This window comes from Acinonyx jubatus, chromosome X (assembly GCF_027475565.1).
Source record: "Acinonyx jubatus isolate Ajub_Pintada_27869175 chromosome X, VMU_Ajub_asm_v1.0, whole genome shotgun sequence".
Classification (NCBI taxonomy): Eukaryota; Metazoa; Chordata; class Mammalia; order Carnivora; family Felidae; genus Acinonyx; species Acinonyx jubatus.
In genome coordinates, this window is record NC_069389.1 from 123,600,002 (window position 1) to 123,614,702 (window position 14,701).

General features: G+C 51.2%; 2 protein-coding genes across 2 annotated transcripts; one reads left to right on the forward strand and one right to left on the reverse strand.

Moving 5' to 3' along the window:
- Window positions 1-989: 989 nt before the first annotated feature.
- Window positions 990-2,378, forward strand: LOC113597277 (EKC/KEOPS complex subunit LAGE3-like). The gene is made up of 3 exons (XM_027053034.2): window positions 990-1,330; window positions 1,643-1,771; window positions 2,041-2,378. Exons 1-3 carry the CDS (start codon window positions 1,071-1,073, stop codon window positions 2,177-2,179), a joined length of 528 nt encoding a protein of 175 aa, XP_026908835.1. The 5' UTR covers window positions 990-1,070; the 3' UTR covers window positions 2,180-2,378.
- Window positions 2,379-12,689: 10,311 nt separating this feature from the next.
- On the reverse strand, window positions 12,690-14,079 carry LOC128311533 (EKC/KEOPS complex subunit LAGE3-like). Its single transcript, XM_053201975.1, has 3 exons — window positions 13,738-14,079; window positions 13,297-13,425; window positions 12,690-13,027 (listed from the first exon to the last, which is right to left on the reverse strand). Exons 1-3 carry the CDS (start codon window positions 13,995-13,997, stop codon window positions 12,889-12,891), a joined length of 528 nt encoding a protein of 175 aa, XP_053057950.1. The 5' UTR covers window positions 13,998-14,079; the 3' UTR covers window positions 12,690-12,888.
- Between the last annotated feature and the right edge of the window lie 622 nt (window positions 14,080-14,701).

Below are 14,701 nucleotides of genomic sequence, written 5' to 3' on the forward strand. Positions count from 1 at the left end.
CAGTCGCCCCCTCCAAAGGCCGCTTTGGTGTGTCCACCTGTACCGGGGAAGGGGACGGGGTGCGGGGCCGTGTCCGTCTGGGCTGTGGCCCATCTCCCTCCACGAACCGCTGCGAGGTCGTGGAGCCCCACGTGCTGGGGACACTGAGCCCAAGGAAGAGGCAGGGCCCTCTGGACAACAGGCCGTGGTGTCTGGCGGCCTCCCACGAGGTCTGGGGAGGGGCTAGGGGTGTGGGGAGGGGGTGGAGCTGAGGTAGGACTGGTTTGCGTGGGTGCAGCGGGGTCACACGTCACAGCGCGTGGCGACGATTGGTGAGGGAGCAGCTGCTGGAGAGGCGGCCGAGGGCGGGGACTCTGGGAGCCCAGGGCAGAGCTGGCTTCGGGGCAGGGGCGCGGGAAGCAGTCCCGGCCCGGGAGGAACACAGGGGGGTCCGTTTGCTCAGGCGCTCCTGGGAGCCCGGTTGCTTTGGATGCTTGGGGGCGGAGCCTTAGGAGGGAGCCCTCGTTGGCTAGGAGGACAAGGGTTGGGGGGGGGGGATATTCTCTAGGGGCTCCTGGCAGAGCTGGCTGGGCGGGAACCAGTCAGGCGCCCAAGGGAATGGCCGGGAGGTGGGGGTGGGGAAATGTTGGCCTCGGCGCTCCCGGGAGGCCGGGTGACTTGCGTGGGCTTTATGAGGAAGCGCTCATAGTCTAGGTAAGCCAGGGGGTCTCCCAGGGCCCAAGGGCGGAAAGGCCGGCTGGGCGGGCACCGGCCGCAGGCCTGGCGGCCTCACTAGGAACCCTAGGAGCCCGTTGGCGCAGGCGCCTGGGGGTGGCGTCGAGCTGTGATAGGCGGGGCTTCCGCAGCCAGGGCCGAGAGAGCCTGGGACAGCGTCGCTTTGGCGGGAACCGGCCACGCGCCCGGCAGCCTGGCAGCCTCCTGACGGCCCGTTTGCGCGTGCGCGGGGAGGGCGGGGTCGGCGCGCGGGGCGGAGCTTCGGGAAGGAGCCGCAGCGCCTCAGCCGCCAGCCGACTGGGCGAGCGGCCGGACCTGTGTTCAGGGGACTGGACCTGAGGCGGAGCCTGACGACCATGGAGGCGGCAGACGCAGCCGCAGGCGGCGAGGCGGGCGGCGCCGACAACGCCCGGGATGGCCAGGGGGGCCAGGAGGGCCAGGAGGGCCAGGGAGGCGGCCTCGGCCGCCGCGGGCACGGTCATGGCCTCGGAGGCGCGGACGCGGAGGCCGCGGTCGCCGGCGAGGCTCCGCGTGTCCCGCGACCACCTCACGCCCCCGGGCCAGGCGGAGATGCCCTCTCCACGGCCGGAAGGCCGGAAACCCGAGTACACATATTGTATCCTAGCCGAGGGGACAGCGGGCATGGGCAGGGGGCGGAAAGGGAGAGGAGCTGTGGTAACCTGAGGTGCGCGGGGCAAAGATCTGAGAGCAGGGTGATCACGGGGTGGCTGGAGAGAGGTGGGGGAGGAGGAAGGAAGGAGATCAGGGGGGAAACGGGTTCCCGGGGGCGGTGGGCGGACATGGGCCTGGTAACGGGGTGGCCGCGAGCCATTAGGGTCGGGAGTGGGTGGCCTCGTCAGGGTGGCCTGAGAAGGGGGCTCAGGCCCTAAGTGAGTAGTGGTGGTACCTTAACCGAATCTGCACCCAGCGCCCTCGGCGTGCCTTTCCCGTCCCAGTTGGAGGCGGAGATCGCCCGTGCGTCTTTCGCCCCATATCGGGAACCGTATGGATGCCTTGTGGAGCAGCAGCTCACTGTGTTCGGCAGCGTCCTGGCCATGTTAGTTCTGGAAGGGCCGGGGTCGGGGTGGCTGCAGGTGGCGGGTCCAGTCTCCATGGGGGGTGGGGGGGGGGCGCTCTCTGTTGGATCGTCGAGGGCTAGGTGCGGGCCAGGGCCTGCAGGCTCTAACACCTGCACCTGCGGGTAGGGGGTTCGCTCCTGGGGGCGGGGAAGGGTGCAAGGGATGGGTACCTGGGCGGGGAGGGGAGCTGAGCGAGGAAGGGGAGGATCCACCACCTCCAACTTGATTGCCTTTTCTCCTCTCTCAGCCGCTGGAGAGCTGAAAACCCTTTCCTCCTCCGAATTTCCATCATCAACTTTCTTGACCAGCTTTGCGTGGTGATTCGGACCATGCAGCGCTTCCGGTTCCCGGTTCCTGCTAAGCCTGCGCTGGCGAAAGGGGGCTAAGGTCTAGCCTCGTGTCCCCCGTCTGGGCGGTCCGTCCTTCCTAGGGCAGTGATGCCTGCACTAGCTGCCACCTGAGGTTGGGGGCCTGCCTGGTCTTCTGAGGGCAATGAGGGCCCGAGCCCTTGGGCACTCATGGTCCCCTTGTTTTGTTTGCCATTTAAATGTTTGCTACTGCAGAAAATAAAACTGAGCTTTGCTATTCCCTGTTCCTTCTCAGTTGCGGCACCCCCGGATAGTCTTCCCTTTGTCCTCAGGTGGGGGGCGGGGCGGCTCCTGGGATGTCAAGGTGCAAGTCGCGGAAGGTGATAGAAGGCAGTTTGGGAACTGGCAGAACCCACGTGCGTCCTGTCCTTCGGTATCAAGGACTCTCGACATGTGGGAATATGCCCATCGTTTGCACGTTTCGCATTACTCCTGATGGCTTTCATCTAATGTGAACTTTTTATCCAAACTCTTCAAGTATCACAGAAACCTCTTGAAACTCTTGTTGACACCCAGGAAACACCATTTTTCTTTATTTTTAATTTATTTAAAGATTTTAGTTTTAAGTAATCTTACATCCATTGTGGGGCTCGAACTCACACCCTCGAGATCGAGAGTCGCTTACTCCGTTGACTCAGTCTGCCAGGCACCCCCAGGGAACACAGTTTAGAAGACTGATATGATTTTTGTTTAAAAGCATTCGAGTTAAAAATCTCACATCCTAGCGATGACCACAGTTGGTCGATTAGCATCTTGGCGAATATTATTCTAGGCATCTTTCTATGAATACATGCATATGAGTATATATGTCTAAGTTTATGCAAAGACACACACACACACGCAGGTACCCAATTTTACTTTAATGGTCATCACCCTGAACCCTTCCTAGATGAAGCAAAAGCAACTGGGATCTAATGAGTGTCAACTCCCCTGCTCCCGCTGTCTTCCCCCCACCCCTGCCCGTACTTTGAGTTCTGTCTTCTCTGTATGGTTCTTCTTTGCTTCTGGGGAAGCAAGAAGTAAGTTACACAGAGAGCTTCACCAGCCCCAGCAACCCTTGGTGGCTGTACATCCCATGATCTCTTTTGCCCTCACTACCCCACGTTGGAAATCCCTCGAAAAGCACCATACACTTTTATTTCTGCCAATGACGAAGGTTGCATGCTTTCCCAGATTGCCTCTGCTCTAATACTGACAGACGTGTTTCCAACGCATGCTCACAGAAACCAGGAGCCATGGCCAGAGGCAGCCTAAGTGTTGTCTCAGTATTCCTCCTCCTGGGGCTGTCACAGGTACCTGGGCATCAGCCCCTCCTCCTCAGTCTGTTCCTATCCGTGTATCTGGGTGGGGAACCTGCCCGTCAGCGTGGCCACCAGTGATGCCACACCCCGCCACCACACCCACCTCACATTCTTCATAGCCACGCAGCTCCGAATCAACGTCTGCTTCGCCTCTACCGCCGTATCCAGAATGCTGGTCCAAGCGCTGGTCAAAGTCTGTGCATCGGACACACAGCAACCTTAAATTATTTCATGCGTAGAAAACATTACAAATAGGGGCGCCCGGGTGGTTCAGTCGGTTAAGAATCCAATTCTTGATTTCGGCTCAGGTCACGACCTCACGGGGTTGGTGAGTTTGAGCCCCGCTTCGGGCTCTGCGCTGACAATACAGGGCCTGCTTGGGATTCTCTCTCTCCTTCTCTCCCTGCCCCTCCTGCACTCTCGACCTCTCAGAATAAAGAAATAAACTTCAAAGAAGAAAATATTGCAAATCCATGAACCAAGTATTTAACTCAAGAAAGTAGGGAAACCACAGCAGCAACACAGAAACAAAACAAAGAAAGGGGAGAAAACGAATAACAAGAAAGCACTAAGCATTCCAACCCCATTTAGAATAGGTCAATGGAACCAAGATCTGAGTCTTTAAACAGACCAACAGTACAGGTACAGAAAAAAGAAAAGGAAAACCAAATAGACGACATAACAAATGAGAAGAATATGTAACAACAGATTTAAATATATGGAGGAGAATGTTAAAATTCACAAAGATACTCTGTATGGTTTTATGACAGTTACACAATTTAGAGATGCTGGGCAATTTTGTAGAGAAAGAATGAAAAATAATCATGTTAACTCAAGAGGAGATAGAAAACCACACCAATCACTCAGTAAACAAAGAAATAGAATCAAAGATCTGCTTCGCCAGAAGGCAGTCCCGACACAGTCTATCAGGTTAGCATTACCACTGATGTACCGACACCTTGAGCGCAAGTTGGTACACAAGGAGAAAAGTTTTTTCAAGTGATAAGGACACCCATTTTAAAGCAGTCTGGGCAATCTTGTACATACTGCCGAGCACTAGGGGCATTCTGCTAACATCAGGAGTAAGAAAGGGATCCCCGCTACCACAAGTGTCATTTAACAGTTTGACAAAATCCTAGCCAATACCAAAGCAGCAGATAGATGTAGCAAGTATCAGTATCAAAAAGGAAAGGACAGGACAATGAGCACCTGGGTGGCTCAGTCAATAAAGCAACCAAGTCTTTATTTCAGCTCAGGTCATGATCTCATGGTTCATGAGAGCAAGCCCTGCATCCGTCTCTTTGCTGACAGCGCGGAGCCTGCTTGAGATTCTGTCTCTCTGTCCGTCTGTCTCTCTCTCTGCCCCAACCCTGTTCACACTCTCTGTCTCTCTCAAAATGAATAAATACAACCTTAAAAAAACTTTTTTAAGCAACAACCAACTGAGCCAACCAGGCGCCCGAAATTATTTTTGATACAAAAAGAAAATACCTTAGTTTGAGGTAGCAGCATCTAAGGGTTGTTGTTGTTGTTGTTGTTGTTCTCCCTGAGAATGAGGAGCCGGTGGCTCAGTCGGTAAGAGTTCGATTTCGCCTTGGGTCATGATCTCATGGCTTGTGGGTGCGAACCCCACGTCGGGCTCTGTGCTGACAGCTCAGAACCTGGAGCCTGCTTCGGATTCTGTGTCTCCCTCTCTCTCTGCCTCTCTCTTCTCTGCTCGCACTCTGCCTCTCCCTCTTTCTCTCAAAAATAAATAAACATGAATCAAAGATTTAAAAATGATAAAAAAGAATGTTTACTTTAAGGAAGGGTCAAAAAGTATATTATTTGTAACTATGATTGTTTTTTCTAGAAAATTCATAAGAATCAACTGAATATGAAAGCTAAAAGGAATATTCAATAAATTAATCAAAATCAGAAATGGAAAAATCACTAATATACCTCCATTCCAGGAAGAAAAGGTCCAACTGGAAGTGTCAATAGAAAACTATCCCACACTCAACGAGCACAAGAATGTAAAATTGCCTGAGGAAGAAAGGAGAGGAGCCTGTGGAGAAACAAACTGCAGAGCTCTGCTGAGGGACACAAATGAAAACATGGACAAAGGAAGAGATGTAACTTTTTTGGAGGACAAGATTCAGCATTACGAAGAAGTCAATTCTTTTCAAATTAACCTATATATTCAAGGCAATTAGAGACCTAATAAAACATTAAACTTTTTTAACGCTTATTTATCTTTGAGAGAAAGAGAGAGGCAGAGCGTGAGTGTGGCAGGAGCAGAGAGAGAGGGTGACACAGAATCCGAAGCAGGCTCCAGGCTCTGAGCTGTCAGCACAGAGCCTGTCGTGAGGCTTGAACCCATGAACGGTGACATCATGACCTGAGCCGAAACTGGACCCTTGACCGACTGAGCCACCCAGGCGCCCCTAACACATGTTTTAATTGAGGAAAAAAGCTTCTACTGCTCATCTGGAAGAAGACTAAAGTGAGAAGAGCCATGAAATCTGTGAAAATGAACTGTGATCAGTGAGGATTACCCTACCAGTCATTAAAAGTAACATAAGTTAAACAGAGGGGTATTGACAGACGAATCCACATCCAGCTTACAACTCATGAAACACAATAGAAAGTTCACAAACATACCTCATTGTAGGTAAGAACACATCAGCAGACAAGTATTATCTAATAAATGGTACTGAGAAAACTACAGAATTGTTCCAAGAAAAGAGGCAAAAATAATGTCAGCTCTTCACAGCAAAATAATTCTTAGGTGGATAAAAGAGTTAGGTATAAAACATGAAACTATTTTTACTTTTAATGTATTACCTTTTTTGGAGAGAGAGAGAGAGAGTGTGTGTGTGTGGGAGAGAGAGAGAGTGAGCGAGAGAGGGAGAGAGAGAGAGTATGGGTGAGGGGCAGAGGTACAGAGAGAGAGAATCCCAAGCAAGCTCCATGCGCACCGCAGAGCCCACCCAACACGGGGCTCGATCCCATAAGCCGGGGATCGTGACCTGAGCCGAAAGCGAGAGTCAGATGCCCAAGTGACTGAGCCGCCCAGGTGCACCGAAACTATTTTACAAATATTACGCTGATAATATACTCTCAAGATGAAGTGAAACTTCTTAATCAAAAAGGCATTGGAAGAGATCCCAAATGAAAAAGGATAGATGTATCGACATTAGAAAACCAGGACAACCTTTTGGGATGAGCACTGGGTGTTGTATGGGAACCAATTTGACAATAAATTTCATATATTGAAAAAAAAAATAAATGGTTAAGTGGTTAAAAAAAAAAAAGAAAGAAACCCAGGACAGTTGAAGAAAACATCTGCCATCTGTATAACAAAATATCGATATCCCCTTAATGTTTGTAAATGTTTATTTATTTTGAGAGAGAGAGAGAGAGAGACAGAGACAGAAAGAGCGGGGGAAGGGCAGGGACAGAGGGAGAGAGAGAATCCCAAGCAGGCTCCATGCTGTGAGTGTGGAGCCCCAAGCAGGGCTCCATCTCTCGAACTGTGACATCATGACCTGAGCCGACATCAAGAGTCGGACGTTTGACTGACTGAACCGCTCAGGTGCCCCAATATCCCCTTAATTTTTAAAAGCTTCTTGTATAAGTTTTAAACATCCAACCTATGGAAATAGAAAACCATAATGAACCAAGACATGAGAAGACAAGTCACAGAGGGAGAAACACAACGACTAATAAAAATATGAAATAAATCAGTCTCGTTAATCAACACACATGAACTGAGACAAACAACCACTTTCATTGATCAAAACAGCAATGTGATACAGTGAGTCTTCCTATACTGTGGGACGAAATGCAACCGATAAACCTTTCTGCCTGCAACTGCCAAAAACGTGGAGACTTAACAATCCTGGGTGCCCTGCAATAAACTCTCTGGGAGAAATTCCTACGAGTGTACTTTGGGCTCTAATACTATGAGCATTTACATTTTGATAGAGGATGTCGACATCATGTAGGTATACAAATCTGCTTGCCCAGCAGCATTGTACGAGCGCTCGCCCTGCCCCACATCTGCACTGTGCGACGTGGTGGTCATGAACCACCCGTGCTGCTAAGCACACGAACTCTGCTGAGACGTTAAGTGTAAAATGCACACGGAATTCTGAATACAGTATGATTAGAACACACAATAGCTCAATGCTTTGTTACTGACTACATGTTAAAATGATAGTATTTTGGATATGCTTGGGTTAAATAAAACATTTTGAAATTATTTTGTGCCAGCCTTCTTTTCGTCTCCCTTAATAGGTTTCCAAAGTTTTCCTCCGGCACGTTTTCTTAAGTTTATGCCTGAGTATGTCATAGCATTTACTCTTATTGTGAATGATGTTTCGTTGACCCTTACTAGTTATTGCCTTATTTATGAAGGCTCTTGTTTTTGCATATCCATTATATAGGGGGCCACCTTACTGAATTCTCTTATTTCTAATAGTTTCTCAGGTGGATCACCTCGTGTTTTTCAGGTAAGCAGTTACAGCATCTTCAAATGATGAGAAATTTACCTCTGTCTTTTAGACCTTTACACTTACATCTTTTTTACCTGTCTGACGTCACTGTCTACTCACACAATAGTGTAAAATGATAGTGGTGAGAAAGGGTATCTTTGCTTTGAGACAGACTGGAGTGGGGATGCTTCTAGTGTTCTTTTGGATTTTGAGTTGTTGCTAGAGATACGTCATGTAAGGGAACAATTCCCTTCATCTGACTAGACCAAGGTGTTTAATAAAGCAAAAAGAACATTTGATTTTGTTAGACACATCTATACCTGTGGAAAACCGGTGATATGATTTTTCACTTTGGAGCGATTAATATGGTGTACTATTTGCACTGATTTTCTAATAGGGAACCGTCCTTACATTCCTCCAAGAAATCCCCCTTAGTCAAATTTTAATTTCTTTTTATTTTAGTGTAGTTGACATATAACCTCATACTAGTTTCAGACGTACAAATACTAATTCAACGTTTATATACGTTAGGAAGTGATCGCGACGGTAAGTCTAGCTACGACCTGTCACCATACAAAGTTGTTACAATACTATTAACTATATTCCCTAGGCTGCACATTGCGTCCCTGTGTCTTATTTATTTTATAACTGGAAGTTTTGTACCCCTTAATCCCCCTCCCCTACTTTGCCCATGCCCCCCACACCCTCCCTTCTGTCAACCACCAGATTACTCTCTGTATCTAAGAGTCCATTCCTGTTTTGTTTGGTTTGGTTTTTTAGATTCCACATAAAAGTGAAATCATATGGTATTCGTCTTTGTGCGACTTATTTCACTTAGCAGAGTATCCTCTAGATCCATCCATGTTGCCACAAATGCAAACAGAGCTCTTTTTTATCGCTGAGTAATATTTGTGTGTGTGTGTGTGTGTGTGTGTGTGTGTGCGTGCATGCGAGTGTGTGTGCATGTGACAGTATGTGTGTGTGTGCGTGTGTGGCATCTGCTCTGTCACTTCATCTACTGGTGGACACTTAGCTCGTTTCCCTGTCTTGGCTATTATCATAGATAATGCTGCGGTGAGCACAGGGGCACATACAACTTTTTGAATTACTGTTTTCATTTTCTTCAGGCAAATACCCAGAAGTGGAATTGCCTGATTGTAAGCTAGTTCTATTTTTTGTTATTTGAGAGAGAGTGAGAGAGAGACAGAGAGAGCAAGGGGCAGAGGGAGAGAAAGAATCTTCAGCAGGCTCTCCGCACAGTGCAGAGCCCGACCCGGGGCTCCCTCCCACGACCCGTGAGGTCACGACCAGAGCCAAAATCAAGAGTCAGAGGCTTAACTGACTGAGTCACCCAGGAGCCCCAAGGCAGTTCTGTTTTTAATTTCTGGAGGAACCTCCGCACCATTTCCCATCGAAGCTGCACCATTTTGCATTTCCACCTCATATTTTAATTTTAAAATGAGCCACTGCATTCTGTTTGGCATTATTTCATTTACCAGGTGGTTTTTTTCTTTGTTAATTTAACTAATGTGTTCTTAGAGAGGGAGAAAGTGGGAGCAGGGGAAGGGCAGAGAGAGGGAGACAGAGGAATCCCAAACAGGCTCCACACTACCAGCACAGAGCCCGACGTGGGGCTTGAACTCACAAACAACGAGATCAGGACCTGAGCCAAAGTCGAACGCTTAACCGACTGAGCCGCCCTGGTGCCCCTAGCAGATATGTATTCATGTTCCCCGGTAAGAATCATCCATAGTTTCCTATTTGGTACTATCTCTATTGGTATCAATCCTCTATAACCAAAATGTCGAAGTTTTACTTTTTTATGCCTTCGAATACTAGAAATAGCACTGGCATCATCTGCACCTTAAAGGTTTGCTTGCTTTCCCCTCTAATGTCAGTTGACCTAGTGTGTGTGTGTGTTTTTAAGTTTATTTATTTTCATAGAGAGAGCGCAAGCATGAGGGGTGGAGCGGCAGAGAGAGGGAGAGAGGGAATCCCAAGCAGTCTCCGCCTTGTCAGCACGGAACCTGCCATGGGGCTTGAACCCACAAACCATAAGATCATGATCTGAGCCGAAATCAAGAATTGGACACCTAACTGACTGAGTCACCCAGTTGCCCCTTGAATAAGAATTTTAAATAGCTGATTTGGTACATGGTATAATCCTGTTTATGCAAATAAAATATGTAAAAGCAACTTAACATATCCTAAGGAAAAATCTGGAAGAATACACTCACACTGTTCATGGTGGCTAGTGCAGGAACTGAGACCAATAGAAATCCTTGCCTCCTAACTTAGGCGTTTGTGTAAGGGCTGTATGTCTTTTAGAGTAAGCATACGCTATCCTTGTAAGAAAGATGAAAAGTTTAGACAAATCCAAAATTGTAAATACGTTATGATTCCAGTACTGTTTCCCTGCTTTAAATATGCATGTACATACAATTGTCATTTAAGAAGAAACCTGAGGGAAACCATTGAAATGTTCACAGTGGTTCTCTCCGGTGGTGACATTAGGGAGGGTATTTTTTGGTCATTTTCTAACTTTCCGTAATTCTTCGACTTGTCCACTGACCACGTTTTGCTTCCATAGACTCTAAACAAAATCCAAAAAAACCCACAACGTTTTATAACCAAAAATGCAACAAAAATATCCCATCTTTGATGTAATGGGGGAAGAATCTGGCACACAAAACAGGATTCACAAAATGGACCATCTACACTAATTTTCTCAAAGTAAGTGCTACACTCAACATGGGGCTTCAACGCTTGAGATCACGAATCACATGCTGTACTGACTAAGCTAGCCAGGTGCTCTCCCTCACCCTGGTCTACACTAAATTCCAAACTCCTCAGTAAGTGGATTCACCACAAAGCATCAGGCATGTGTCGGCTTCACTGTGAAGGAGTGCAGCTTGCATTTAATTTGACATATCCCAAATCCTCCGCTGTCTGCACCCTGAGCCACGCAGAGACCCACTGCAAGAGGCAGGCTTCTCGGGGTGCCTGGGGGGTTCAGTCAGTTGAGCATCCGACTTCAGCTCAGGTCATGATCACATAGTTCATGCATTTGAGCCCCACGCATGGCTCTGTGCTGACCCCTCCGAACCTAGAGCCTGCTTCGGATTCTGTGTCTCCCTCTCTCTGCCCTTCCTCTGCTCACACTCTGTCTCTGTGTCTGTCTCTGTCTCTCTCTCAAAACTAAAGAAACATTAAAAAGTTTATAATTTTTATTAGCTTATGCATAGAAAAGGACCGTGAGCCTAGCTAAAATGAAGCCATGGGGAGGAAAAGTATTTCCAATCATGATAAAGATTTGATACCCTGAACACTTAAAGGACACTCACCAGTCAGCGTGAAAAGTGTGACTGTCCTGAATAGAAAACAGGCAAGGATACGCACGGACAGTTCTCAGAAGAGATGTCACTGGCCAAATGTCTAATCGCATCACATTCAAAAGGAAACTGGAAGACACCAATATGGTTTTGGTCGCTATGCATTTGGTTTTACGAAGGTGTAAAAGACTGAACATATCCTGTCTGGGGTGGGATGCAGGGAAATGGACACTTTTATCTACAACCGGCGCGAGCTTCTGGGGGTGCACTTTGGCAACATGCACCAAACACTTTAAAGAGGGCTTACCCTCTGACCTGACAAGTCCCCTTCTCAAAATCTATGGAACAGAAGCAAATGTACTGGGATATTCGTTTCAGCACCGCTTACAGGACTGAAAGAGGAGAAACAGCGACAAGGTCTACCCGCATGGATGGGTTGGAGTAGCTGAAGAACACACGTTTCTGGATCGTGGCGCAGCTCCCACTGCCCACACCCTGCCCCCGCGTGTTCGCGTAGAGAAGCTTTACAAGCACAAACAGGTGTTGGGGGGGGGCTACGAGAATAAAGCCCCTCTGAAGAAGGAGAAGAGGCAGCGGGGGCAGCAGTGGAGGCAGAAGGGGCAGCCAAGCGGGCCTGTTCCCTCTGTGGAGGGAGAGGAGGGGGAGATCCCTGGGGGATGAATGTCAGCTGAACCGATGGGACCCTTGAAGCCCGGGGTCTGGCGTGCACTGTACGTCCCCTGTACGACAGACTCAAACAGATACAAGACCTCTAAACTAAGATGACAGGTTTGCCAGGACCAGCCCTACCCCCACCAAATAAAGCTCATAAGGTAAGTCAATTCAAAAACTTGTGGAAACCATGGATTCTAACCCCCAAAATTACATATTATAAGTTACTGTTACACATTTAATATAATTTTTTTCACATTTATTTATTACTGAGAGACAGAGACAGAGCATGAGCATGGGAGGAGCGTAGAGAGGGGGAGACACAGAACCCGAAGCAGGCTCCGGGCTCCCAGTTATCAGCACAGAGCCAGACCGGGGCTTAAACTCACAAACCCTTGAGACCATGACCTGAGCCCATCAGACGCTCAACCGACTAAGCCTGCCAGGAGGCCTTAATGCATCTTTCCTGCACTCGTTCAATGTTTCTGAAGAGCTTGGATAAAAAGTTCACATTAGATGAAAGCCATCAGGAGTAATGCGAAACGTGCAAACGATGGGCATATTCCCACATGTCGAGAGTCCTTGATACCGAAGGACAGGACGCACGTGGGTTCTGCCAGTTCCCAAACTGCCTTCTATCACCTTCCGCGACTTGCACCTTGACATCCCAGGAGCCGCCCCGCCCCCCACCTGAGGACAAAGGGAAGACTATCCGGGGGTGCCGCAACTGAGAAGGAACAGGGAATAGCAAAGCTCAGTTTTATTTTCTGCAGTAGCAAACATTTAAATGGCAAACAAAACAAGGGGACCATGAGTGCCCAAGGGCTCGGGCCCTCATTGCCCTCAGAAGACCAGGCAGGCCCCCAACCTCAGGTGGCAGCTAGTGCAGGCATCACTGCCCTAGGAAGGACGGACCGCCCAGACGGGGGACACGAGGCTAGACCTTAGCCCCCTTTCGCCAGCGCAGGCTTAGCAGGAACCGGGAACCGGAAGCGCTGCATGGTCCGAATCACCACGCAAAGCTGGTCAAGAAAGTTGATGATGGAAATTCGGAGGAGGAAAGGGTTTTCAGCTCTCCAGCGGCTGAGAGAGGAGAAAAGGCAATCAAGTTGGAGGTGGTGGATCCTCCCCTTCCTCGCTCAGCTCCCCTCCCCGCCCAGGTACCCATCCCTTGCACCCTTCCCCGCCCCCAGGAGCGAACCCCCTACCCGCAGGTGCAGGTGTTAGAGCCTGCAGGCCCTGGCCCGCACCTAGCCCTCGACGATCCAACAGAGAGCGCCCCCCCCCCACCCCCCATGGAGACTGGACCCGCCACCTGCAGCCACCCCGACCCCGGCCCTTCCAGAACTAACATGGCCAGGACGCTGCCGAACACAGTGAGCTGCTGCTCCACAAGGCATCCATACGGTTCCCGATATGGGGCGAAAGACGCACGGGCGATCTCCGCCTCCAACTGGGACGGGAAAGGCACGCCGAGGGCGCTGGGTGCAGATTCGGTTAAGGTACCACCACTACTCACTTAGGGCCTGAGCCCCCTTCTCAGGCCACCCTGACGAGGCCACCCACTCCCGACCCTAATGGCTCGCGGCCACCCCGTTACCAGGCCCATGTCCGCCCACCGCCCCCGGGAACCCGTTTCCCCCCTGATCTCCTTCCTTCCTCCTCCCCCACCTCTCTCCAGCCACCCCGTGATCACCCTGCTCTCAGATCTTTGCCCCGCGCACCTCAGGTTACCACAGCTCCTCTCCCTTTCCGCCCCCTGCCCATGCCCGCTGTCCCCTCGGCTAGGATACAATATGTGTACTCGGGTTTCCGGCCTTCCGGCCGTGGAGAGGGCATCTCCGCCTGGCCCGGGGGCGTGAGGTGGTCGCGGGACACGCGGAGCCTCGCCGGCGACCGCGGCCTCCGCGTCCGCGCCTCCGAGGCCATGACCGTGCCCGCGGCGGCCGAGGCCGCCTCCCTGGCCCTCCTGGCCCTCCTGGCCCCCCTGGCCATCCCGGGCGTTGTCGGCGCCGCCCGCCTCGCCGCCTGCGGCTGCGTCTGCCGCCTCCATGGTCGTCAGGCTCCGCCTCAGGTCCAGTCCCCTGAACACAGGTCCGGCCGCTCGCCCAGTCGGCTGGCGGCTGAGGCGCTGCGGCTCCTTCCCGAAGCTCCGCCCCGCGCGCCGACCCCGCCCTCCCCGCGCACGCGCAAACGGGCCGTCAGGAGGCTGCCAGGCTGCCGGGCGCGTGGCCGGTTCCCGCCAAAGCGACGCTGTCCCAGGCTCTCTCGGCCCTGGCTGCGGAAGCCCCGCCTATCACAGCTCGACGCCACCCCCAGGCGCCTGCGCCAACGGGCTCCTAGGGTTCCTAGTGAGGCCGCCAGGCCTGCGGCCGGTGCCCGCCCAGCCGGCCTTTCCGCCCTTGGGCCCTGGGAGACCCCCTGGCTTACCTAGACTATGAGCGCTTCCTCATAAAGCCCACGCAAGTCACCCGGCCTCCCGGGAGCGCCGAGGCCAACATTTCCCCACCCCCACCTCCCGGCCATTCCCTTGGGCGCCTGACTGGTTCCCGCCCAGCCAGCTCTGCCAGGAGCCCCTAGAGAATATCCCCCCCCCCCCAACCCTTGTCCTCCTAGCCAACGAGGGCTCCCTCCTAAGGCTCCGCCCCCAAGCATCCAAAGCAACCGGGCTCCCAGGAGCGCCTGAGCAAACGGACCCCCCTGTGTTCCTCCCGGGCCGGGACTGCTTCCCGCGCCCCTGCCCCGAAGCCAGCTCTG

Bases quoted from the DNA above. Each gene is read 5' to 3' on its own strand.
- LOC128311533 (XM_053201975.1), bottom strand. From the start codon at position 13,997: ATGGAGGCGGCAGACGCAGCCGCAGGCGGCGAGGCGGGCGGCGCCGAC. The intron at 13,426-13,737 runs GTATCCTAGCCG...ATCTGCACCCAG, and splicing joins GAAACCCGAGTACACATATT to CGCCCTCGGCGTGCCTTTCC. The intron at 13,028-13,296 runs GTTAGTTCTGGA...CTCCTCTCTCAG, and splicing joins TTCGGCAGCGTCCTGGCCAT to CCGCTGGAGAGCTGAAAACC.
- LOC113597277 (XM_027053034.2), top strand. From the start codon at position 1,071: ATGGAGGCGGCAGACGCAGCCGCAGGCGGCGAGGCGGGCGGCGCCGAC. The intron at 1,331-1,642 runs GTATCCTAGCCG...ATCTGCACCCAG, and splicing joins GAAACCCGAGTACACATATT to CGCCCTCGGCGTGCCTTTCC. The intron at 1,772-2,040 runs GTTAGTTCTGGA...CTCCTCTCTCAG, and splicing joins TTCGGCAGCGTCCTGGCCAT to CCGCTGGAGAGCTGAAAACC.